This window comes from Accipiter gentilis, chromosome 5 (assembly GCF_929443795.1).
Source record: "Accipiter gentilis chromosome 5, bAccGen1.1, whole genome shotgun sequence".
Lineage (NCBI taxonomy): Eukaryota > Metazoa > Chordata > Aves > Accipitriformes > Accipitridae > Astur > Astur gentilis.
Window position 1 is genome coordinate 25,806,767 of NC_064884.1, and position 25,002 is coordinate 25,831,768.

The following is a 25,002-nucleotide window of genomic DNA, read 5'->3' on the forward strand; positions in this document are numbered from 1 at the left end:
CTAAGAGCTGCTTCATTTTTTTTCTTGAAATCACGCTGACGCTGTGGCCGCAGTAGTACTGTGGTTCTTGCCCCGTATCTGATTTTCCCGTGACTATAAGCTGTCTTGCGTGTCAGTCACAGCATGCGCCACACAGGCTCCTATTATCTAATGTAGGTTGCTTTGGTTTGTTTGGTTTGTTTTCTCTTCTGTTTTAATGAGGACAAAGTAAAACTAAAGAGCGCGGTGGCTCCTGGGAGATGTCCCCGCTGGAAGCTCTTGTGGCAGCTTGGCTCCGGCAAGGGTGCAGCCCTTTGTGTTTGCGGCTGCAAATGTTCCACCCTTGTATCTTCAGCCCAAAGCAGCCAAGGAGAACCTGTACCCTTGCTGTTTCCCTTCACCCTGCTTGTTTCACTTGGGAACACAATGAGCTGTCAAAATTTCCTGCCCTGTTTCCACAGAATCCTTCCTTTTGCTCCAGAAAGGATTATTTATCTAAAACTGCTAATTGCATAAATTGTCAGAACAATTGTTTAGCTTGATTTTAAGGTGGAGAGCAAAGAGATGTAAAGGTCTGTTGGATTGATGAAAATCACCATCAAAGTCCTCTGTCAGAGTGAAAAAGAGAGTGGTGTGTTGCCATGAACGACCCTTCCCACTCAGACAGTAAAAATCATCTGGTATGGTGTACATCTGGTGCAAAGCCTATTTTTAGCCTCTCTGTTGAGTGTACTTAGAGGTAATTAAAAGTAATAGGGAAGAATATAAATGTTTTCCAAATCAGTGAGCCAAGAAAAAATGGAGGAAGGCAGGTGTGGTTGATGTAGCCCACCATCGCTTCTTAACTAGTCTTTCTCTAATGATGTAGAAAGAGACTAGGTGGCACCTGGCAAAGTATTTTGAAATAACAGATTCATGAGGTAGAGCTGCTTGATAACATCTTTGACTCATCAGAAACTTGCCTTCCCTGAGGGTAAAGTTAATAATCCTCGAATATAAGGATTTTAGTGGCTTTTACTAAGTCAGCGAGGATGCAGATTTATTCTGCATATAGATTCTGATAGTGCTAGAGACAGCCCAAACTTTTATTGTCTGTAAAAAATGTAAAATGACACAAATAGCCGATCGGAATCATCAGTAATTTTCCATGACTTCAGGCCCTGAGCTTTGCTGGTAAAGTAAAACTCATTCACATTTTCTTAGTTTGAAGAACGTAGAGCTGGTAGCAAGTTTATTGATCGTCATGCATAGTCCTTAAGTATTTCAGGTCATCTTTCAGCATGTATAAAGCCCATGCCATCAGCTGCTTCAGTCGTTTTCATCTCTTCCTTCGGAATGATATTCTTCTGCTCACCTAAATGGTTCTTTTCCCACTCTGCTGCTTAGCAATGGTGGGCATTAGTCCAGGGTGGTTTTCCTCTTATGAAATGGTTCTTCAGTGCCCTGATCATCTTCCTAGAGGTCCTTCTTTCTACTTTTTCCAGGAGGAATTCAGCCTTCTCATAGACAGTGTGCTTTGACTAATAGCATCAATACCTCCCTTGCTTTCCTTCTGTTTACTGGAATTACCTTGCCTGAATAGTGTACATACGTGTCTGAGCTGGCTAGTCTTTAGTTCTGTGGGAGACATCAGCAGCACCATGAGAGGAAGCTGGACTAGCAGTAAAATGAAAGTGGAAGCTGCAGGTAGCTGGGCCATAAAGCAGTTGAGGCGGTGCAGTTGAGCAGAAGGTGACAGTAGCAGTGAACTTTATTTTTAAAAACTGTAGCTTTATATACCTGGTATCTCCCAGCTTTGTGTTATCAGCAAGTGTCACTAGTGCTCTCCTAATTCTGTGTCAAGATCATCAATAAAATTTTGAAGATCATTCCCAATATGAATCTTCTAGGCATGCAGTAATTGTTCCCAAGCGAAAGTTTCCTTTCAGTGCACCTTGTTATCTTCTTACTTTTAGTCTTTTCTGACTTTGGGTTTTGTACTCATCTCTTGCCTTCTCTTATATGTTTAACAAAGTGCATGTGGTTGAAATGCACTACAGTATTGATTTTTTCCTTTTGTCTAACATGCAGCTATTTTATTCAAGGTAATTAAGTATCGAGTTTTATCTTGTATGGTCTACTTTTGTTTAGCCCACATTGTGTTTTCTTCTGTGTTCCAGTTGACTACCTACCTTTAGCGATCTCTTCTTCAAAATTTGGGGTCATGCTATTAAGATCAGAGTTAGGCAATTTTTTCAATATGTAAATGTGTATGATTTTGTTATTCTCTAGTACTGTGGTACCTCTCTTGAGCAGGTAGATAAATATATTATTTCATGTCCAGAAAGAAAATCAATCTTTCTGAGTTTGCAGTGTCACGTCTTGGGGTTTTTTTCAGATTTTTGGAGTTTAAGTTGCTCTCTTTTTTTGAAGTACCTGTTGATTTAGTCAGGAGTGACACGTTTATCAGTGTGTTAGTGCAGGGAATTATTTGCAGTTTCCTGTTAATTCATTGGTGCGTACAGAAAAACAAAAGCCTCAATCAAGGCATGCTCATGCTCTGAATTTACACCCGCTCTTAATTTGTTGATGCTTGTACTAGTGACAGGCTCAAGCCTGTCTGGTTTTGGGGGGTTTATATAACGTGTACCATATGCTTGCCATTCTTACTCGTTCTGCATGAATCGGCCAATCTGATGGGTCTACCTGTGGCGGAGAGCAACGCTTTCAAGTCTGGGTGCTGCCTTATGAGCTCTGACTCGTGGGTGCTGATGAATCTTGCTTCGGTGTATTACAAACTCTCCAGCTATTTGCTCCACCCTTCTGCCCTTTAACAGAAGGATCGCAGGGGAATAGGTTTATATACCTCTGTTGCCACAAGTTGCACGTGATTCTAAACTGCTGATGAAGGTAGACCCGTGCTGTTATCATACCTTTGAAGTGCAACAGCTGAAGAGCAGGCAGAGGTTTGCACCTCCTGCCCCTGCTATCAGGAGGGGTAAGTGGGGTCAACAACAGCTTGAGCTGTTTTGGGCTGGTTCCTCAGAGCGAACGGTTGGCAAGCAGGAGCTGAGTACAGGGGACGCATGTTCTGTCTCTGGAAACAAAAAAGCAAGTGAAAGTAAGGACGAGAGAAAATAGATTTATATTTGTAATCAAAAGTGACTGTGTTTGAAATATTCTTAATTTGAGTGCACGCTCCTGTGTCTTTCGTACCTCTAAGGACCCCTAGAGGGCACGGAAGTTTTTCTCCACCTCAAATATTTAACTTAATAAGTCTCCTTGGCTTTCTTCCCTTAAACATAATTGTAAGCACATTTTAAGTGAACATTAGATAGAAAAAAATAACAGCATCTAACTAGGTCCTTCTTTTACGCTGCAAGATGTTTTCTTGGTTTTAAACACAAGCAGTAGAAGCTAGCACTAGCAGCCAAATTCTTGAATTATTTTTGTTTAGATTAGTCAGATGCTATATTCGTATCCCAGAGGAAGCACAATTCAAACTAATAATTCATCATTCTATTGCAAACTTTGAGAGGCCTACCATGTGAGCTGTCTGAGGAAGAGCAGTGGGTATGCTTTCAACACGGTGGCCTGCGCTTCTGTAGAAGAAGAATTGATATTGTGAAGAACTGGAGTACTCTAACCTGAACTTCCAAAATCTCCAAACTTAATCTTAGTTAGGAAATTTTAATATTTTGGTCTTGTTATTTGCCTATAAAGAAACGATTACATTACAGTACAAGTTATGTAAGATTATGGAAATATAAAAATGACATCTGCTTCCGGCTACTTCCTATCTACTTGGGGAGAGGTTTTGTAACTCTTACTCATCCTGAGTAGCATTTTTCTCCTTAAATGAGTTTTGCCTGTTTCATCAGTATTACATGGTAATTCAGGTACTAATCAATGTGAATTACACAGCGATACTAATTCTTAGTATTGTGTTGTCACTTTAAGGTATTTAAATATACATCCTAAAGCTCTGGAGTAATGCCTATCTAAGAACATTAGGTTTCACTTACACAAAGCAGCTTCAGTGTTTGAGGAGAGGGCTGACATTTTCCAGAGTGCTTAAAGAGCAGAAAGTAAAACAAAAACAAACAAACAAAAACACCTAAAAAAAAAAAAAGTTCCTATTTTGTTTGGGGTTTTTTTCATCAGCTCATGATTTTGAGACCAGTCCCACAGCTTTGGAGGTCTGTTGGACTGTGAGCCTAGTCCAAGGTTGAGACCTTTGTGTGTGATGCCGTGACAGTCAGAATCCAACTGGTCTTGTCTGGGCAAAAAAATGGACTACTCTTCAAGCAGTGAGAGTCTACTTACTGGGCAAGAAGCTGTTCAATATGATAAACATGAGGGGATTTTGTGCCTTTGTTCTGATAAGAGGATCAGCTGTACTGCTTTACCCAATTACCTAGGGATGTCATGGGAGATGATTTTTTGGACCTTAGTTTTCCCACTAGAGGAGCATAACGTCATCACTCTGAATAGAAAATAGATCTAGATCTAAAGAGCAGAGAAAGGCAGCTGCCCCTTCTAACATCTCTGGGGATTTTGTGTTTTGCAGGAGATGCACGGGTGAGAGGTCAGACAGGGGTTCTCTCCGAGCGCCGTGGCTCCTACCCGTTTATAGACTTCCGTCTTCTTAACAGTAAGTGCAACCCTTCCTTCAGGTCTGCATTAAAAAAAAAAATATCTGTATTGAAAGTATACAAACCAAACTGTCTCATTTCATACATATCTGTAGTTCAGCTGTCTTCACACAGTCAGCATTAATAATTCTGTTATTCCCACCCAGTGTTTGACTGTGAAATGTTTTGATTGTAGGAATACTGTCCATAATGCTGAGTCTGTCAAGTAAATACAGTAGTGCCATGGGATGTGCTGGAGGGGACAGGAGGTGCTTCAGAATTAAAAAGATAAACCTCTGTGTCCTTTAGCCTCTTAGCCAACAGTTGGAACAGATTTATGTGAGTCTGTTATCCGGTCATATAGAATTGGCACAGAAGAGGAGCATGTGACAGCACTGACCAGTGGTTTACAATAACATTAATTTTTCCAACAATTAGAACCCAATCCAAAGCCCCATGGAGTCTTCTCATTGACGTCAATGGATTTTGGGTCAGGCCAGCAGTGAACATCTGTTAAAAATAATCTTAACCTCATTTTGATTGAAGTTATTTTGCCACTGTTGTAAATAAAGGAGGGCAAATCTAAAAGGAAAAGAAAAAAGAAAAAAAAGAGATCCTGTTGGATTTTTTTCACCTGATGGATTCTCTATACTGATGCAGACCCATTAACCAGTGTGTAAAAAATAAATTAAAATAAAATAAAAAGACAGAGAGCGCCTAGTCTTGGGCTCTGTAGCATTCAGTCTGGATGCTGTGGTAACTCCAGTGTTCAGACACAGGCAGATCTCGATGTGTCCTTGTGTACTGCACAGACCACTCCGTGTAGCCTTTGAACAAAAGTAACACCGTCTTCATCAAAACAGACTGAAACTCCAACAGTTTGTTTAGTGATGACACTTTTAAGATTCTAGCGATTATGCTTTTCATTAAAAAGCAATTATCAAACCAAAGTTTTATGTCTCCTTTTTGTAACTGCTTACCCGAGTGCATGGGGAAGGGAGGTAGGTGGCAGGGAGTTTGGGGGAGAAGCCCAGCCGCAAAGGGCGAGGTCTGGCTGGGGGTCAGGAGAAAAGAGGGGCTAATAGGAAGGGGAGGACTTGGGCTCTGATCGGCTGCATTCACCCAAGCTGGCAAAGTTACCGCTGCCTGGCAAAGTGCTTGCTTTCAGTCATGCCAATAAAAGGTGTCTTTTAGGTCCTAAGTCCATCAGTGTGCTTGCTATGGCTGAGGTAGAAAGACACGAGGGGTAAGATGGGTCCAGCAGCTTTCCCAGGACAAAGGGAATAACATACTGGTTGAGCAGAGCTCTGAGGGTAATTTAGTCCTGGCTTGCCAATGAAAAATGTGAAGAAAAACCTGTTTCATACTAGCTGGAAATATTACTGTTGATGCCCTTAAAAGACTGAGGCAAAATAAAACTTCTTTTCATTCATGAAGTAGAAGTGAATATATATTCACATTCGAGTGTGACTAAAATAATAGAAATTAATAGGTCTTGCCTTTTTATTTTGAACATATACATATTATTTAAAATTCTCATCATAGGTTCTTTCCTTTCCCTGGTTAAAGAAACCAAAACCTCTTCAGCTCTTTTTTCTGGTGATAGGGCTTTCACTTTTATCCCCTGTAGATGAATCCTGCCATCCTCCAGATCCTGCCAGCTTCTGGGAGGTGCTGGTGCTGTCCATAGGCTGTCTAGGGAGAGATCCATGGTGAGAGATGTACCAGTGAATACTCACCCTTTGGTCATACATGGAGCAGGGCACTCCGCATAAGCCCTCTCCTGTAACTGCTGAACTTAAAAGCGATGCCTCTCTCTGCATGCACCTCTGGTCCCACGGAGGTGGGGCGCCTGGAGTTTATGTCCCGGTGCTCACTGTCCCTGGGACCTCTGACTTACTCCTCCTTTTTACTGCTTTTCCGTAATCTGAAGGAAGTCACTACGGCTAGTCATGATCTCTGTGTAAGGAGAACCAGTGATCCTGATTTTGGATTTCCTGTTGTTTTCAGGTTTTTATGTATTCACTGCTTTCTGCCTAGGGAGTGGTGTTGGCTTAATTTTTCAGTGCAGAATGAAGTGAAATTTCTAGGCACTTGACTACTAATTTTGTAGATGGCAAGTGCACTGGGCCTGGCTCACTTGGTGATCTACAGGTAAATGAGATGCCCAGTTTCAGAGCACACAGACATGTGTTTTGCCAAGAAGTAAATAGACTTTTCTATTATTGGTTCATATAAATCTATCTTTCCATTTCTGCTGTGCATACCGTATAAGCAGCAAAAACCATGGTGCCTATCAAAAAGAAACACACAAATGTCACTACTGCAAACTTTTTTGAAAAGTGCCTAACTTATAGTTGCAGTAAAATTTTGGCACCATGTTACGTTTGTTTGGGGGCAATAACTGACAGGCAGCAGCTGTATACCGAAAGCTGTTACAGTAAGGGAGGGATGAGACAGAGAAAATTTTATCGTAAATACCCTCAGAAGTTATAAAGAAATGCAGCATAAACATTACTCCATCTTCTTAACATTATTTAAGCTTCAGACAAACTGAGCTTAAATAGTGATTGTTCCCTCTACCATCTGAAATACTACTCCAAATAACAGTGCCACCCTTGTTTTAAAGTAAGGGAAAACACTGAAGCTCACTCTTGAACAGACTTCACATTCATTCTGAAAATTGACATTTAAAAAAAAAAAATCAGGGCATTGCTATTTAATGTCAGACTAAAGGTTACTTAAATGTAACTTTTTTAACATACTTACAGATTCAGTCAAACTAGTGGATTTTTCCCTACTAGGGATATTAAGGGTTAACACTGGATAGACCGTATCTTTTATTTTTTCTGGAGCCCTGCAGTAAAGTCTGCTGTGTAACTTAAGACACCGTTAAGTCTTTTTGGATAGGAAAACTTCCTGCACTCTGAAAATGGGATCTTCTGTAGCCCTCATCAAAGCCAACAGGATTAATGTTGGCTTCTTGCTGTTTGAGCTAATGTCTGTGATGCCATCTACATGTTCCTCCAGTGCCTCTCTGCAATATATAGAAGGTTAGTGAGTGTTATTTCACCTTGTCAGTGCCAGGCTGTCAGGACCGTGAGGATTTTGCAGGATCCTGTCTGGAGGAGATGCAAGACTTTAGCATCTACCTGTCTTTGCGTAGTTGCAAGTTTTCCTTGAGGCATAGTTGCACTGGTGGGTTTTGGGACTCTTAAGATGACTCCAGAATACAAAATTGAATGCAAAATATCCCTGTGTCACCAAGAACTCCTCGGTTCTGCATTGCAAGGAGTGTATGTTTGCCTCGGTTTCTTGAGTCAGTCCCTGCAACTTGTGGAGACCTGCATGGCCAACCAGATACTCGTTTGTGTTGACAGTATCGAGCCAGAAGCTTGAGAAGAAGCGACCTAGCAGATCCTCTCCCCAGGGAAGCTGCGGCATCCAATGCCTGTTAGCCAGGCCAGTGTGAAGACCCCCAGGAAGCAAGCCGACCATCCTTTTTTCCATCCTGCTGTAATAAGGCAAGGGCACCACCTGCTCCTGATAGCCACAGATATACCCCAGAAAAAAATAAGCTGGACATGGCAGACGTGAGGCCCCGCGTTCACTAGAGTGCTTATGAACAAATATTCAGATTTTACAAACTCCTAAACTAAAAGATACAAGTTTTGCACAGCCCTATAGGATTATAGGAAAATGGGGAGATGGTTTTCTCTTCATGCAAATAAGGCATTCCTTAAAATAGAAGCGGCAGAAGAAAAAAAAGACCTAGAAACCATTAGAAACCTATTCTCCAGAAGGAGTAAATGGATGAAATAGGCAGGTGTTAGGTGCCATTGACCAGCTGAATACGATGTATAAATGATGTAAGATTGATTCCAAACCAAACCTCACAAATTTTAGGAAAGTTTGACTCTGAACTTGGTAGCTCTAGCTTGTAACTGAACATGATGCAGGTTGAAATCAATGATGGCAGTTTATTGGCACTTTTGCATTTCTGTGAATTAAATGAACCTTTTTGTGTTCATGGGGCAGAAAAGGAGTAAAACTCAATATTTGCAGGGTAGTAAGTTAGAATTTGAAACACTGCTGCAGTGAAAAATAACTTGATCCAATTTTCTTTAGCAAAGCGTGGTTTGGATTTGAGAAATAAAGGACTATAGCGTAAGGCAGCAGTAATTTAGTTCTCTGATTGACAAAGTTGCTCAGTGAATCATTGAATCAGATCCCACCAGTATTGATTAAAATAGATTTCATTATCTCCTGATGAGCTGTGCTGGTGACTGTGATGGTACATTTCTTCATTGCATTAACCAAAAGTTTGAGGGAATTCGTTGTGATAAATCTAGAATTGTAGGTAAGCATGCAGCAATAACCAAGAAGACCTCACCCTGCTCCAGTTATGTTAGATACTTTGTTTTCTTGCCAGGTGAAATTAAGTAGAGTAACAAAATAACATAGTTTACATCTGAGATGAGTAACCTTTTATTTACAAATTTGCTTGTCAAGCTTTAAGTCAGAAGACAAGGAGATTCTTAAGACTTAAACAGTGATTCTCCAGTTCCCATCTTGTTTATGCTAAGCTTTTCTCTGGATTGAATTTTTACTTGCAAATGACAAAATTATTAGCCTCTACTTGACTATATTTAAATATGTCTGTCATGGAGTAATATGATTAAAATTGTTTCTGCTTGCATTTTTAACTTTTTCTGAAAAATTCTTCAGTAGGGGCACTTTGTTTTTGTTATAGTATCAGTCATACCATTGTTTCCGTTACCTTGCACCCACCTGTTTTCAGTAAGCCATCCACAGTATCCCAGTGTCTGACAGAATTCACTTCTTTATATATTGATCTAGGAGGGATAACAAGGAAAGGGAAGGGATGTAGTATGTGACCTGCAAAGTGGAGTGTCTGTACCAAAATGGTGTTACCCAAAGAGATTTCTGTTTCCTTACACCTTACACAGGAACATAAGAGTGGGATCTGAGACTATCTAAAAGGTCAAAACGTGTTTCTAGACACTCCAAAGGTATATCTGGGTATTACCAATGATCTTGGTATTGTCATGCAGGCAGAAGTTGAGTCCAAAAGAACCCCACCTGCTTTAAGCTTAGCTTAGCAAATTAAGTTAGTATGGGTGATAGACTTTTAGCGCCAGATGGTGATAAATGTTGATAATAGGTATCATTCAGTCTCTGTCCTTGATTTGCTGTCTGATTTGAGTCAAGCAAAATACTCTGGCTTTCAGTTTGTTTGCAAATAAAGTGATGCTTTGCAGGCATGTGATAAATTAGGTACTACAGAAATGAAGAGTGTTGTCAGGGTTAGTAAGGGAAGATAGGAACTCATGAAAAAGTCTTCATCTCAAAGAACCAAAGTCTGTGGACATTTGAATCTGTGGTTTCTGCCTGCCTACGGAAGGGTCCATTTGCAAAATTTACATTCATTTTTGGTTTTGGATTTTGAACACTCCAGGGCTTTCAGGTAGGGCCCATCTCCAGGGAAAATAAAACTTAACCACAGCCACCAACCCAAAACTGAACCATCAAGTAACCTGAACCCAAATGAGTGAGGTTAAAAAGAGTTTGGTTAACTGTCTTGTTTTGTTGCCTTTGGCTAGAAAAACAAGTGGGAGTGAGAGATGCCTTTTTAGATATTTATGACCCAGGTTAAATTAGGACACTAAAGGTCTTGTGAGGAAGTTTCAAGGGCTGATTGGATTACTCGGATCCCAACCCAGCCCATGGAGATGAATCCAAAGTTCCAGATGGTTATTAAATTAGAAAGCGAGAGATCTTATGAGGTCTGCATCATTTCTACATAATACCTCCCTTAGTTCCTCATGGATAAGCCCATCCAAAAGATACTCATCAACATCCCGAAGGCACACAGGCTTCTTAATCTGGTTAGCTTGTGTCTGGTTTGAATGGGAAGAACATTTTCAGAACTGAAGTCAGCCTATGGCCTTGCTTTCAGTTACCTATTCAAGGAAGAGGAATTGGGATTCTCTTAATAATGTTTCAGCACAAGGATTGTTCTGTTTTCTAGTAACACTTCACTATATTAAAAAATTCTTCCTGTCATTGGAAATCAGTCTGGTTCCCCCTTTTCATCAAATAACAGCAAGGGGGTTTTTTGGTTTGGGGTGTTGTTTGGATTTTTAAGTGTTTTTAAGAGTTGTTATCTGCAAAATTTAATAACAAGGTAGCTTGAAAAATATATTCTCCTTCCTGACATTCATGGTCCTTGTTTAGCTTTTACACTACATTTGTAGAAAGTGAAAACCAGAATGTAAAACTGATTGATGCACATGCTCTCATATGCTAACAAAATGCTGCAGTTTGGATTATGAATGTTTCAGGAGAACTCATGAAAGCAAGCAGAGCAAACAAAAAATTAGGTGAAAATCTCAGTGAACGCTGACCTGATTATACAGGTTTGTAACTTATTTTTTTTAATACAGATTTGGGATTCAGTTCAACTGAGAATGTCCCTTTAAAAGTTTCCAAATGATGCGTGACCCATTCTGCCACCCCACCTTCTTTTCCCTGATTAGAAAAGGGAAAGGGTGTACTGAAGATAACACTGAGGATACTTTCCAAATGACCAGAGGAAAAGAAAGAACAAGGAGAAGGGATCATTAAGATGATAAATGAAAGTTAGGTTTGCTGTTATTACAGATTATGTTGCTTTTTCTCAAGGGGAGTGAAGGGGGAGGGGATGTACCATTTCCTGTTGGAGAAACTATAATCAGCTATAGAACATTTGCAGTTTTACCAAAAAAAGGTCCTGACTGTGCTGCTGTATGAAGATTGAAGTGGCAAAGTGAAGGTTCATATTGAAATGATAACGACTTTGTGGTGAAACGGAACACGACATGCTGTTTCCGAAGAACTTGTAGGAGGCTTAATAAAAGATGCCAAGATGTTTGTTTGCATAAAGGTGATTGATGACCTCAATAAAGGCTGCAAATTGTGAAGAGAAACACATCTAAATTCATCTTAAATTTGGATTTAATCTATTCTTCTTCCTGTTATTAAGGCTAATGTTCTGTTACCTAACTGGTCTTTGAAACTCTAATTTCTCAGGAACTTGGTGTAATGGGATAACTCGGTATATAAGTGGGACAACCTGCATAATTCTTTAGTTCTGTAGTCTCTTTCAAAAGGGATATATTTTGGGATGGGAGGGAAACTGCATGACTAGTATTCTTCAAGATGCCAACAGTTGTGCAGGAACTTTATGATTTGCAAGCTGAGCTGTTACGAGCCATCAAAAAAGAGGAAACCCAACAGAAAGTTGGTGTCCCAGAACCTCTCACACTATATTAACTACATTACCCAAAGGAGTACATGACCACCTTTTCTGTAAACAGTGCTCTGCATGGATTTTGTGCACTTGTGCAGGTGGTTGAAGAACGGAATCTTGACTCAAAGTGGAAAATTTTAAAGGTCTTTTGTTTTAATTCTAATTTTCTGCTTTTCTCTGATGTGTTCAGAGTCCCCCTCTCTTTCCCACAGCCTCTTCCTAATTGAAAAAGTATGTTTACCCATTTAAAGAGAAATAATACAGTTGTAACCCATATGAACCATGACAGCTGACAGAAAGCACTTGACCTCTATGAATTTTATCAGAAGTCAGGAAACAAAGAATTTTTAGACATTACAGAAGCAAGTAAGAACAAAATGTTTATAACACAACCTTTTTGGATTCCCATGTAGTTTGAGGAAGTCTCATGAGGATTTCTACATCTACAAGATATCTGTAGATATGATATAGTGCAAGGTGTTCAGCTCTGTCGACTTAGTTGCGGTGACCAGTGTATATTCAGATGATAACACTGACACAATCTTACTATTTTTGAATCAAACCTGTTTGTCAGTTTCTCACACCAGCCGCAGAAGATTGAGAAGTACAACTGGGTCCTTCTACAGTAGACTGAAAGCTTTCAAGCAACAATCCTTTTATATAGGTTTCTGGTGCTTTGTGTGCTTCCTCAGGCCTTTCTTGAAAACTGCAGTTTCCTTTCTGAAGGGTTTTTGGACTGCAAGGTGCAAGGTAATGGGAAAGCCTAGACAGTGCAGAGAGAAGAGGTTATCTGTTCTTCTAGTTTAGGAGTGCCTTCTCCAAAATTCAAGTTTGAAATAGTAAGTTTGAAATTAATTTTTAGATTACCTGTGTTAGTTCAGTTGTCCGTACTCATGCTGCTGTTGTCTTTTGGATAATATGATAAATCCATAATGTAAGAAGAAGATACTAAGAAGGCACAGCAATTTTTTTCTATCATCAGTGCTATGCACTCTTCTTTATACGAAAAATTTAGCAACCAGGTCATGCAATGAGTGTGCCAAACAAAACGTCAGTAAAGGTGATCTAAATGCCTGGCATGATTTGACACACAAAAAAATGGACAAACACCAATTATTCCTCATAAGTCAATTACATATCTCTTGGGCTCTCAAATAAAAGCATTCTAATCAGCTGTCAAGCCAGGAAGCAGTGCGGGAAATTACCTTCATAACGTATAGGACCAGAGGCAAATGGTTTCCCAGAGTCCTTGCTGTTTGCAAACTGTCCAGACAGTAAATCGCAGGTCTGATCCTCTCACCCTCTCTTCCAGATATTCCAGCACTTTTCTACCAATCCTGCCTGACTCTTCAGGCATACAGTTGTAGAAGCAGTGGCTGAGTACAGAATGTCTTTGCATCCTTGGAAGGGGGGAAAGGGTATTATAAACCATATGACTCAGAGGCAGGTGCTTGACGACCTGATTTATTCTACATCTTTTTGGAAAGAAGAGGAAAAACATTTTCTGCTCCTCAATCAGTTAGCTTTTGAAAATTAATGAACCTGTAGTTATCCACTCATGCTGCTGAATGACCTGTTTTTATTGTACACTGAGGTGCAATAAAATAAAAAAAAGGCGATACTGTGAAGGAAAACTCAGAGGCCTTATTTGAATGCATAACCAAGTTTGTTTACTTTGTAAGAACAATAACAATGTAATGAATGTCTGGTGCAGAGTTAAGTACATCCTTGTGCACATTTGATTTATGTGATCTTTTCTGGATGTTAACCATTGTTAACATAACCTCCATCATTTTTATATTCATGCTGCCTGTGGGCACGTGCTAGCATAGCAATGTGAAAGAAATCTGAAAGAAAACTGGTAGCAGTTCCTAGTGCAGGAAACCTCTTTCCCTGAAATAACAGAGGTTGGGATGTAGTGAGTTGTAGATCATATTCAGGCGAGCAGATCTGTGTAACTGGAGGAACTTTGTTAGGGGAGAGAAGGCAACCATTGATTCCTGTAGCTTATTAACCTCTTGAGGGCCATGTGCAGTATCCAGACATCATCCATGGTCTGATAGTGTGTATATGTGATGTGGCTATCGAATTGCCTAAAGAAAAATGCAACCACTTTTGCTGCCTGCTAAAAACACATCAGGAGGTATGCTGTCAGGTTAGGCCACCTGTGTTTTTGAAGGCAGAAGTTAAGCTTTGTGAGGAGTGCCTATACTGACACTTCTGTAAATATGTATGTAATTCATACAATATGTCTATGTAATTCATGCAATAACTTTGTTCAGTATACAAAGAAGGGTTTCTCCACCCACTGTGCTAGGCAGTAACTCCCCAGGATATGAGAATGGGCATCTTCTAAGAGATACAGATGATGCTTTTTTTAGGTAGACAAAACATTCAGAAGTTGCTACAGTGATTAAAGATAAACACAGTTCTCAAGGGAAGTTTTATGGGTATAAACAAAAGACATTCTTGTTTGTCTTTCACATTCATTTCAAAATTGCACATAATTACTACATCCCATGTGAGCCTTGCAGCTTGTGTTCTTTAACTAGATAATATAGCATATGTTTTAGTACCCAAAGTTCTGCAACTGAAGTTCAGTGATATCTGTAATGATATTTTTGATTCATTTACTCGTAATTCAATTTAACCTAATTAGAAATAGCTATCAATAACTCTTTATGTTTCAAAGTCAGTGTATGACTTAGATCAGGTGTCATCATTGAAATTTTATATTTACTTTTTAAATTGAAATTTACAGTTGTCAATAAAGAAGTGGTATGTTCAGTTTGTTACTATAAGTCATTCATATAAACCCTTAACTTCATCTTAAAACTGCATCTTGATCTGTGTCAGCTGGTGAATCCCATATGCTAGAAATGGCTCTTTGCTGCTGGGAGATTCAGGTGCAATTGCTGAGATGAGGGCAGAATTTAGGCATTCATTCTCAGCTGCTTCACCTTCTGCTCTTTTAATCATCCTTTTTCTTTCAACTTCATATGGCTGTGCTTTTCTTTTTTGTTTGACACTGATCTTGGGAGGGGAAAGAGAAAATGCTGATGAGATTATAATAGTTTGGGGAGTGTTGTGCTCGGAGAGGGGAAGAGTCTTACTCCAATTTTATGCAAGACACCAATCATAATAAGGTACATTATTGTAGATGGCATAGTAGTCTGTGGGTCATAGCAATCATCTGACAAGTCCTGTGATTCATAGACAAATCAACTATTACTGAAATGACCCAACAGATGTGATTTTAACATGATATCCTTTAAGTCAACATCCAGAGTTTGCATGTGGATAGCCTGCAGTGTGGGATTTGGGCTGTTCTGTCAAAAGCCCAATTTTGAAAATACCTTTCTTACTGTTCTTTATCAGTATTATGAACTCCTTCACTTATGAATGAAACAGAATATTGTTGGGAAATCTTTTTTGCATAATATATCGCAATACAGTGCTCATCTGAAGCAGCCAGTGATGTTTCAGAGGCGCTATCTGCCGATGATGAAATTTCAGTTGAGGCCTGTGACAACCATACAGAGCAATGTGACAAAGCAGTGGCAACAAGTTTGATGGTTCAGTTCAGAAAATATGTTTCACAACAACAAATTACTTATTTCTACCTGATGTGTCTGTGGTTTGGTAAATTATTTGTGCTACTGAAATAATCTGGTAATCTAAAAGATAAAATAACCACTTCTTCATAATCCAACGTACGGCTGCTTGTTGGGACATGGGCCAAACTTTGACCTTCAGATCATCCACAGCAACTCTACGTGTGAATTTTAAAGACAGTTTAGGGAACATGGGTGGTAATTTCAGTCATCTGTCTTAAACTGAAAAAACAGATATTAACTTAGATAAAAAATTAGTTGGAGCAACTACTCATTTTTAATGTACAAAAGGGAAGTTTTCTGTACTTTAAAATTTAAACTTGTCACTTGAAAGCAGTGACAATTTGGGGGCAAAGATGAAGTTAGCAGAGTTGGGAAGTCAAGAAACAGCTGACACAAGTTTAAAAAGTGAATTAATTTTGAGAGTGTTTTATTATCGAGGAATTAAACTGAATGTCAGCCACTTTTTAGCAGCGCTATATAAATGAAAAGAAATGTGAAAACAAGTCTACCAGTTCCTCCACATGTCGCTGTCACTGGGTAACTGTTAGCACCTACATTAGTCACTCCTTCAACAGGCCATGAAATTGTACCAGCTTTTAAAATGTGTGAGAGAATTAAGGCAGGTGCTGGCACACCATAAATGAAAATCTAACCTTCAGGCTGGTACAGTAGTGACATTGTTACTGTTTGCATTCTTGAAAACACATGGCTTGTCAAGTTACAATAAAATTATTTTGTGCTTTTATATATTAAAACTCAGTGGGGTCTTTGGGCTGCCCACGAGAAGGGTGAGACTTACAGGTGTAACTAAATATATTATTTATTGATACTCAGTATGTAAGTATGTATTTTTTGTTGTTGTTACTGACTTTGTGTCACTTAATAGCTGTTGGATTACTTAAGGAAGAAACTTGCTCCGGAAGGTGCTCACACATCTGCTGTTGGACATGTTAGAACCATCTATCATCCAAAAAAACCTTAATGACTTCTCTGAAAAACCTCTCAGAATAATAATACTCATAAAACAGCATACAAAGTCATATTTTAATTTCACAGCAGAACAAAAATGCTCAGCATTTTTTCATAAAAAGAAATAGCAGAATAGAGCGAGTCATCTTCAGTCCATGGATATATTTCCTGAGCTCTTATTTAAACCTGAAATCCAGTTAATTGCTATGCAGCTTCTCATCTCAAGCAATCATTACTGTTCCCTAGAAGGAATGCTTAATCTTCAGTTTCTTACAAGGTTCCTCTTACAAATAAAACTGTGTTGAATCTTAATGCCTTTGAACTGAATGTCCAGTTTCTGTCCTTGCTTTTTCCAAAACTTATACCAGACTGCAAAATGAAAACATCACGACTGTACAAGGTTCTGTTAAAAGTTCAGATGAAATTACCTAAGTCATTATCAGTTTTAGGAAGCCTGCATATTTTTCTTACTAACAGTAAGGTAATTTAATTACTTTAATTACTGATTTAATCACTGTATAAAAACTGCCTTGGGTTTTGTGTCACATTTAGCCCTATATGAAAATCTCCTAATACAGCATTAGGGAATTCGAATTATCCTGGTACTGAGTGAAACGAACATATTCTGTTGTGTAAGCAGAAATGTATGTATTGCCTGAATATACTTGCTCTCCTAATTGTAGAACTAAAATATTGTCTTCATTTATAATTTTCCTTAATATGTAGGAAGGACAGCAGACAATACAATAGGATTATTAACCTATTCCTACTTCTTTCTCTCTTTTCTCTCATTTTCCAAAAGTGGGTCATACAGTTGTGCTTCTGAACTGTATTTTGAGGTCTCTTTTGGTGTCCCTTTCTTGGTTTTATATCCAAGATCGCCTTCTATGCTAGTGCTATGCAATTTGAATATATTCCAGTGACACTCCTGTGAGGTAGCAAGGTAATGCTGTTTTCAATTGTATGTACAGCTAGGGAACAGAGGCACAGAAGAGTAAGAGCAGCTCTCCCGTACCTAACTCTGCCTACTCACTTAGGCTGCCTCTAGAGATGTATCTATCACCCCCCTCAGTGACTTATATATCACCCCTCCCCAGTGACAGTCTGGATCGCATTAAAGTCTGTGGCAGGCAGTGTACTGAACTCAGATCTTCCAAGTACTACATTAGTACTCTTTTACTGGAACGTATTTCCTTTCTGAAATGAACACATGTATTATGCTGAGGTATAGGGATTTGAATACTTCTCCTTCGTGTGGATTGGCAAGAAGCATGAACTCTTATGTTTTTTGTATCATTATTTTAAAGTTTTTGCTATTTCTCTTATTAAATAATTGAGAATGTCATCCTTCATCTTGGGTTTCATGGTTTCTATACTGATTGGTTTTCACAGATACTACACTCTCAGGGGAAATCGGCACCAAGAAAAAAGTGAAAAGACTGTTAAGTTTCCAGAGGTATTTCCATGCGTCCCGGTTACTGCGTGGAATTGTACCACAAGCCTCTCTGTACCTACTGGATGAGGACTACCTTGGGCAAGCAAGGGTAAGACGGGTCTCCAGATCTCCTTTTCCTTTACTAATATTCCAGAGAGTGTCAGTTTTGTTTCAGTCTTCAGATAAACCAATATATGGCTGATCTTTCTTAAATGACCCACGTTATTTGCCTGCCTCACAGCAAACAGACTGTCCATTCCTCTTTTATGGTTACAGCTTTAAAGGCTTAGTCTCAAAGCAACGAGAAAATGTCTAAGTCCATTCAGCATTTTCAGATTCTGTCAACTGAAATTATAATCTGTATTTATTAAAGGATGAAGGATCCCTGGCTGAGTTACTGATTGAAGTAAGTGTAGCCTCGATACAGGATTTAGTTCATCCGCTTGAAAAAAGACAGCTGTCTCTCAACTGGTATGGGGCAGCTATTAGGCAACTCACAATAGCTCTTCCTAGCAAAGGCTAGGAAGCAGGGAACATTCACTGCAAAGAACTTCACAATAATCAAAATATAATTCTCTTATTTTGCAGCTCTTATACTTGCTTTGGCTGATATTTTCTAACAAAAGTTGCACAACTGGTGGCGTTGGGATTATGTGCCTAGGCAATTTTTATTCTCTGCAAGAGAAGATTACGTGCTGGGTGTTGGAAAGTAATTAAGAATCGAGAACTGGTTTGAATATAGACTAACTAAGGGGAGTGAACACACAATTCATTCACACATATGCCATTGTAGGTCATACAGTTAGTCCAGACTCAGTCTTTTGACTGAACTGATGTAGCTGTAAAAACACTGGGTATGGTGGTAATGATAGATTCTTTTTGTGGCTTAGCGGGCTTCACAGAAGCACTGTGCCTAAGTTTATAAAAGCTATTCCTGTGTATTGGTTTGTTTAGCAAAATGTAATTCATATTCACCGTAAGAGCTAAGATTGTGTTTTACTGTAATAAAAACCTAAGAGAATTTGTACTGAATTGATTTGGGGACATGAAAGAACAATAAAAAAGTTCTGTAGTAAAAGGGAATGTTTTCATAATATTTTGTTTTATATTATTCCATGTTTTGAGCTCCATTTAGAAGCTATTTTTAGTGTCAAGTTCAAAACCTCCTCAGTTAAAGTGCAAATGGTATTCTATACAGTGTAGCTAAATTTGGTTCTTGATGTCTGATATTTCAAATACGTCTCTGTAGCTTTCCCAAACAAAACTTTAAAGCTGTAGCAATCAATCCAGTGATGGATTAACATGGAATAATAGTTTAAATTTGCTTTAGTTTGACATACCAGTCATTTGCCTTTTCATATTTGTTTTTTCTAGCATATGCTATCCAAAGTGGGAATGTGGGATTTTGACATTTTCTTGTTTGACCGCTTGACAAATGGTAAGTGATTTTTAAAAAGTTTTTATTTTACTATCTCTCATATATGACTATTCTAAAAAACCCTAATTAATTATTTGCTAAAAGTTTCCAGTTTAGATTACTGAAAATCTGGACACAGTTAACTTCTCTTAAAGTCGTATCCTTGAATATTTTCCTGAACTATAGGATAATGTTTAAAGTATGGGTTTGTATTAATCTAATCTCCTACATTTGTCATGGTCACCTTTTCAAGGAGGTGTTTCAGTTTGCTTTACCTGGGAAATTTTAAAGGTACTTTAAGGATACCTATTAGATACACTGGTCTGTAAGTCCAGACCTCCATAATCTGTCACTTCCTATCAACATGAAATACCTTTAACTGAAGATACCCTTGCTTCTGTTCAGCAGCAAAAATTAGGAAATTCATTAGGATGGTAAAAATCTGTGAAATATTTTGTCTCAATGTATACCTGTAACACCACACACACCCCCAGTGCCTAGGCAATACCTCTCAACCAGGTAACTGCCAAAGAGGGTCGTGATCACACCTTTCTCCTTTCTGTATTGCTCATAGGAATCAGATCCCTTGTTCCTCACCCCCGGTCTAATTAGGTTTGGCTGGGGCAGAAGGTGTAGAAAAACGTTGGTTTGGAGGGTAATTCAGCTGAGTGACTGGCAGTGAAGAGTGGAAAGGACTGCAAATGGCAGGGGAAGCAGAAGCATAATTCTTCTAAATTACCTTTCTGCGCCCCTGCTCAGTAGTCAAGGCCAAATAAGTTTCCATGTCCTCTTCGTACATATTTTTATTTTCTTTCCTGAGTTACATTAAATAAGAAAAGACTCCCTTCAAACATTGTTTATATGTTGTATGGGTTGGTTGGTTTGTTTGGGGTTTTTTTCTAACTTTTCTGGAAACTTTGCTGCTGAATTATGCAGTGCAAACTTTTTAAAATACTCTGTGTATGTATAGTTGATCATATAATACTGGTTAGGCTCAATTTTGCCAGTGTTCCCAGTATTGGATTCACAGTAAGGCCAACATAATGTTACAGTGGGACTTGAGACCATAAATGCTGCACCTCATTTTTCCTGTCTGCATTGTCATTATGAGATGCAATTGTAGCTGAGCTAGATACGTGGGTTAATTACATGTTTGTACAGCCATGTGTAAAATACAAAATTTAATTACAAATGGCTGATTTCTCAGTAATTAATTAATTAGTACAGTATGGCAAACTGAAGTGGCAGAAAAGCCATTCTCCTTTCTGTCATTTCTGGATTATGAAGATGATGTGGTTCTCGGACAAGCCTGTCAAAAGATTTCCAGTTAAAGCCATATCAATTCACCTTCTGTGTCGTGTTGAAACGGCAAGTGTGACTTTATGGCGTCAAGACACAGGAATGGCACTCCGCACAGCCATACCATCAAATCTTGATTATATACAGGAGTGATTTGTATAGGCTACTTCTGAGTGTGAGTGTCATCTAAGCTCATATGGTAGGAGCTAAGGTGATAGGAGCTGACTGATAGGAAATTACTGAGATTTTTAGTCTTGCTTGGTTTGTAACTACATGTCATGGGAATCTAAGAGTTGTTCCTTTCTGCTTTTAGGAAACAGTCTGGTAACACTGCTTTGTCACCTCTTCAATGTGCATGGACTTATTCACCATTTCCAGTTAGATATGGTTACATTACACAGGTTTTTAGGTAAGTGCTCACCTCAAAGCCATCTTTAAATGCAGTTTTCAGCTTAACTAGGGCATCAGAGAAGGCACTGGCTTGGTCTGTATATCTATGTAAAATCATGATGTTGTTGCAAATATTTCAGTAAAACATTTCTGTGATATATATTAGCATACAATTTACAGGCACTCAGGTACTTGGTTCAGTACCTATTAAGTCAACGGAGGGACTTCAAAAGTCTCTGCATTGTGCTGAAGCATCCCAGTACCACAACTGCACTGGTGATTTAAAAAAATAAGTATGTCATGCAGAGATGTCGCCGGCCGAGTAGGCCCACACAGACAGACAGACATTGCAGAACCTACCCATGCACAGTACAATTGTGGTGCAGTGTAATTATTTTAGTGAGTAATAGACCACTGAGACCCAGGGCAGTTAAAAGCTTATGTGCAAAATTTAACAAATTATATCAAGCTGTCTGCGCTGAATAGTGTTGATGAAAGCCCCTGCTGCTGTTACTGCCAACCGAAGTATTAGCCCCATGCTGTCAGTGAACCAAAAGAAGAAATTGGCCAAAATCAATTACTTTTTGCATCATGTTTTGAATGCAGCTGAATGCCGGGTTGTTAGGCTGTCAGGCGGAGTTTCCAAGGCAGGGTCTCTTCTTTAAGAGTGCCTAATTGTCGCGTCTAGAAAGCATTCTTCCAGTGTGGAGACAGACAAAATCTCCCCGAAATCTCCCCGCCGTTTCTAGCTCCTGCGGGCAGCCACGAAGTGGACGCTCAGATAATTAGAGCTAGTGGTCCTCAGGGTTTAAAGGATTACCCACTGTAACTCCAGATGCTTGTGGAGCTGGAAATGAACTGAAGGCTAGGACTTTCTTTGGCGTTCCCCACGATGGCGATGAGTGCCGTGGGAAATTTGCCCATTACATTTCTGTTTGATTGATTTGATAGTGTCTAGGAGAGCGCTTTGGGCGAGATCAAGGGCAGCTTCCAGTGTCCACGTGGTGTTGCCCCGAGACCACCTGATGGTGCAGGCACTGCTGCAAAGAACAGATGAGTGTGAAGCACGCACCTCGATGATTTTCTGTGCAAGTGAAAGCTGAGTTAGAAGGTTGGTGCTCCTGGTCCAGCTGGACCAGTTCCAGCACTGCAAACTAAAACAAGAGGGACTGGTATTTTGAAATGAACACACAGATGTGACTAAATTTATCACAGACGATTTTGCTCTGAATACCCCAATGCTGTATCTTTTGATTCTCTGCCTGGAGGACGTAGGAATGCCTTTGACGGTAGTTAGTCACTCAAATAACAAACGATGCCAGGATATCGAGGCCTCACCCCCTGCTGCTGTAAAATAGGTGGTACTGCCTTAATGACATATTACTCCCCTATGACAGCAGCCTAAATAATTACACTCCGTTGTGGATAAATTTGCCTCTCTTCCTTATTTATTTTACTCCTGAATGAGAGCCTTCACTAAGGCAAGAAAGAGTTGATTTATGAACTAGACCCAGTATATCCCCTCGGGCCTCACAAATCCTTTCATGCATTTTTTTTCTCTAAAGGTATCCCAATAAGAGCACCAGTCTAAGTAAGCTACAGCTATTTGAAGAAATTCCTTAGGCAGCTGTCTGTAAAACCTCAGATTGTATTTTAAATCCAGTTCTCACTTGTGGCCATGGCATTCAGAGACAAAAGGATCTTTGTTTTCTGTTTTGGTTCCCAGTTATGGTTCAAGAAGATTACCATAGCCAAAACCCATACCACAATGCTGTCCATGCTGCTGATGTCACACAAGCTATGCACTGCTATCTGAGGGAGCCCAAGGTAATGACAACCTTTCACACTGATGTTGCTTTCAGATAATTCTCAAATTTTTTTTCCCAGGATTGAAAAATTTAAAAAAAGGCTATTTTTAGATAGCAGAAAATGATTGCTTGCTTGAAGTCAGCAATGAATCGGTAGCAGAGTCAGCTACAGATTACAGACATTTCAAACAAGCTAGCGGAGTCACTTCTCATCACGCAGACAACATATCAAAGTGCTGTCGTGTGAGCTCCAGCTACCGTGACCCTGTGTACCAGCCACCCACCAGCGGCAGCCATCCTCCCGTCAAAGCCAGCAGAAGGCAACACGTGCCCATGCCTCGGTCACCTCAGGGCATGAGCCCCTCACATCAATATTTCAAAATACCAAGTGAGGCAGTGCAACACCAGAAAAGGGGAAACTGGTCCCTTGGACTGGGTCTGTTGGCAGGGTCTCCTCTGCGCCATTCAACAGCAGCTTTTGACTGCTGGAGCGAGCCCTCGCATGAGGGTGTGATGTTGCTTTATGCATTACTGGAAGGAAGGCACTGTAATGCTGTAATGCTGAGCCACAGTGTAAGAATATAAGTCATCTTTCCTGGGTTGACTTAAATGAAAGGAAGTTCTGCTAGAATTAGCAAATTGTTAGACCAGAATATAGCAACGGTAGGTGAGGACGGGAGCAGGCCCCAGCTTTCCTGTATTTCCATCTCCTGCAAGATCTGCAAGTCCCTTCTGTCTGGAAGTGCGGAGGACAGCCAACATCCAGAATCCATACCACACTGCTCTTCATTTCTCGTCTCAGGATGCTTCTCTCAGCTCGTAGACCTGTACCCTGTTGGGCTGGTGATAACTACCTCACTCTCAGAAATAGAAAATGCTAAGAATTCCTATTTTTTTTCCAGTGATAACAGAATTTGCTTCTGAATGATAAGCTGTAAAGAAGTAAAAAAACTGGGCAGGTTTTCAGACTTGGATCTCTGAAGTTAGAAAGGGAAATGATGCTCTCTAATAAAATACCTGTATTTGAACTAATATAAGATAATATGAGATAATAAGATAACTAAAATAAGATAATAACTAATATAACTAATATAAGATAATATAAGATATCTAACAGCCAAGTTTGAAATTTCAAAAGTTTATAAACTCTGCATTTTACAACACAGTGCTGTGCTAGAAAAATCAAGCCTGATGTATTGTTGGTATTACTAACTACTGTGTGAAGCAGAGCTCTTATTGTGTATGCTAATGTATGCCAACCTGCTAGTATACTTACTCTACTTTTTTAAACTAAATCTTTTAGACTCTGCTCAAGCATTTCTGTAACAACAATCCTTATATTGCCATGAATAAGAAATACAAACTGTAATAAAATATGAGTAAATAGTCTGATATCTTTATAGATGTTTGTTCAATAGTCACCTTAAAAACGTTGTTCACATTATTTATTTTGTATTTGACATTTGTGTACAAATGCCTACAAAACTGAGCAATGCCATGATGTCAGCTGGTTTGTTTATTTGCCAAAAGAAAAAAAAAAAGTGTTTACTGTTCATGTTCTTCTTGTGATTAACGCATGTGATTCAGCTTGCCAACTTCCTCACCCCATCGGACATTATGCTCGGACTGCTAGCTGCTGCAGCTCATGACGTGGATCATCCAGGGGTCAACCAACCCTTTCTGATCAAAACTAAACACCACCTTGCCAGCCTGTACCAGGTAAAACTGCTCATCAAGTTGATAATACGTAAAATGGTGTCAAGGAGAGTCTAAGCAATTTGCAGTGAACTTTAATGCTAAAATCTGGCGGCTGGGGGGATGTTGATCAAATCAACCTGCACTTTAGAGTCTGGACAATTTCAGTTAAGCTCCTCACTGAGCATCTCTTCCCACAGCAAAGCTGATACACATGAGAAAGAAGGTGGAAATGTCAGATTTTTTTTAGGACATTTAAGTCAAATCAGTTGCCTGGGTTATTTCTGCTGTAGATCATCTGGGGTAAGGAACTGTGGGTAGGAGATTTAAAATCACAGTGAGACAATTTGTGCTTCATCTTCCTTCAGTGAACAAGTAAGCAGCAGGCATATTGTAAATTGGAGTTGCATTAAAAGAAACTTTTGCTTCATGTGGCTCTAGTAAAATTAAACACTTAATGAATACTGC

At 39.4% G+C, this 25,002-nt stretch overlaps 1 protein-coding gene across 2 annotated transcripts in view; it reads left to right on the forward strand.

Annotated features, from left to right (window-relative positions):
• PDE7B (phosphodiesterase 7B) overlaps positions 1 to 25,002 on the forward strand; it is a 183,469-nt gene that overhangs the window by 140,328 nt on the left and 18,139 nt on the right. For both annotated transcript variants that reach the window (XM_049799882.1, XM_049799880.1), the window contains 6 exons: positions 4,529 to 4,612; positions 17,883 to 18,034; positions 19,300 to 19,363; positions 20,955 to 21,050; positions 22,758 to 22,858; positions 24,427 to 24,558. In XM_049799882.1, coding sequence (XP_049655839.1) covers positions 4,529 to 4,612; positions 17,883 to 18,034; positions 19,300 to 19,363; positions 20,955 to 21,050; positions 22,758 to 22,858; positions 24,427 to 24,558 — 629 coding nt within the window. The remainder of the gene's footprint in view (positions 1 to 4,528; positions 4,613 to 17,882; positions 18,035 to 19,299; positions 19,364 to 20,954; positions 21,051 to 22,757; positions 22,859 to 24,426; positions 24,559 to 25,002) is intronic.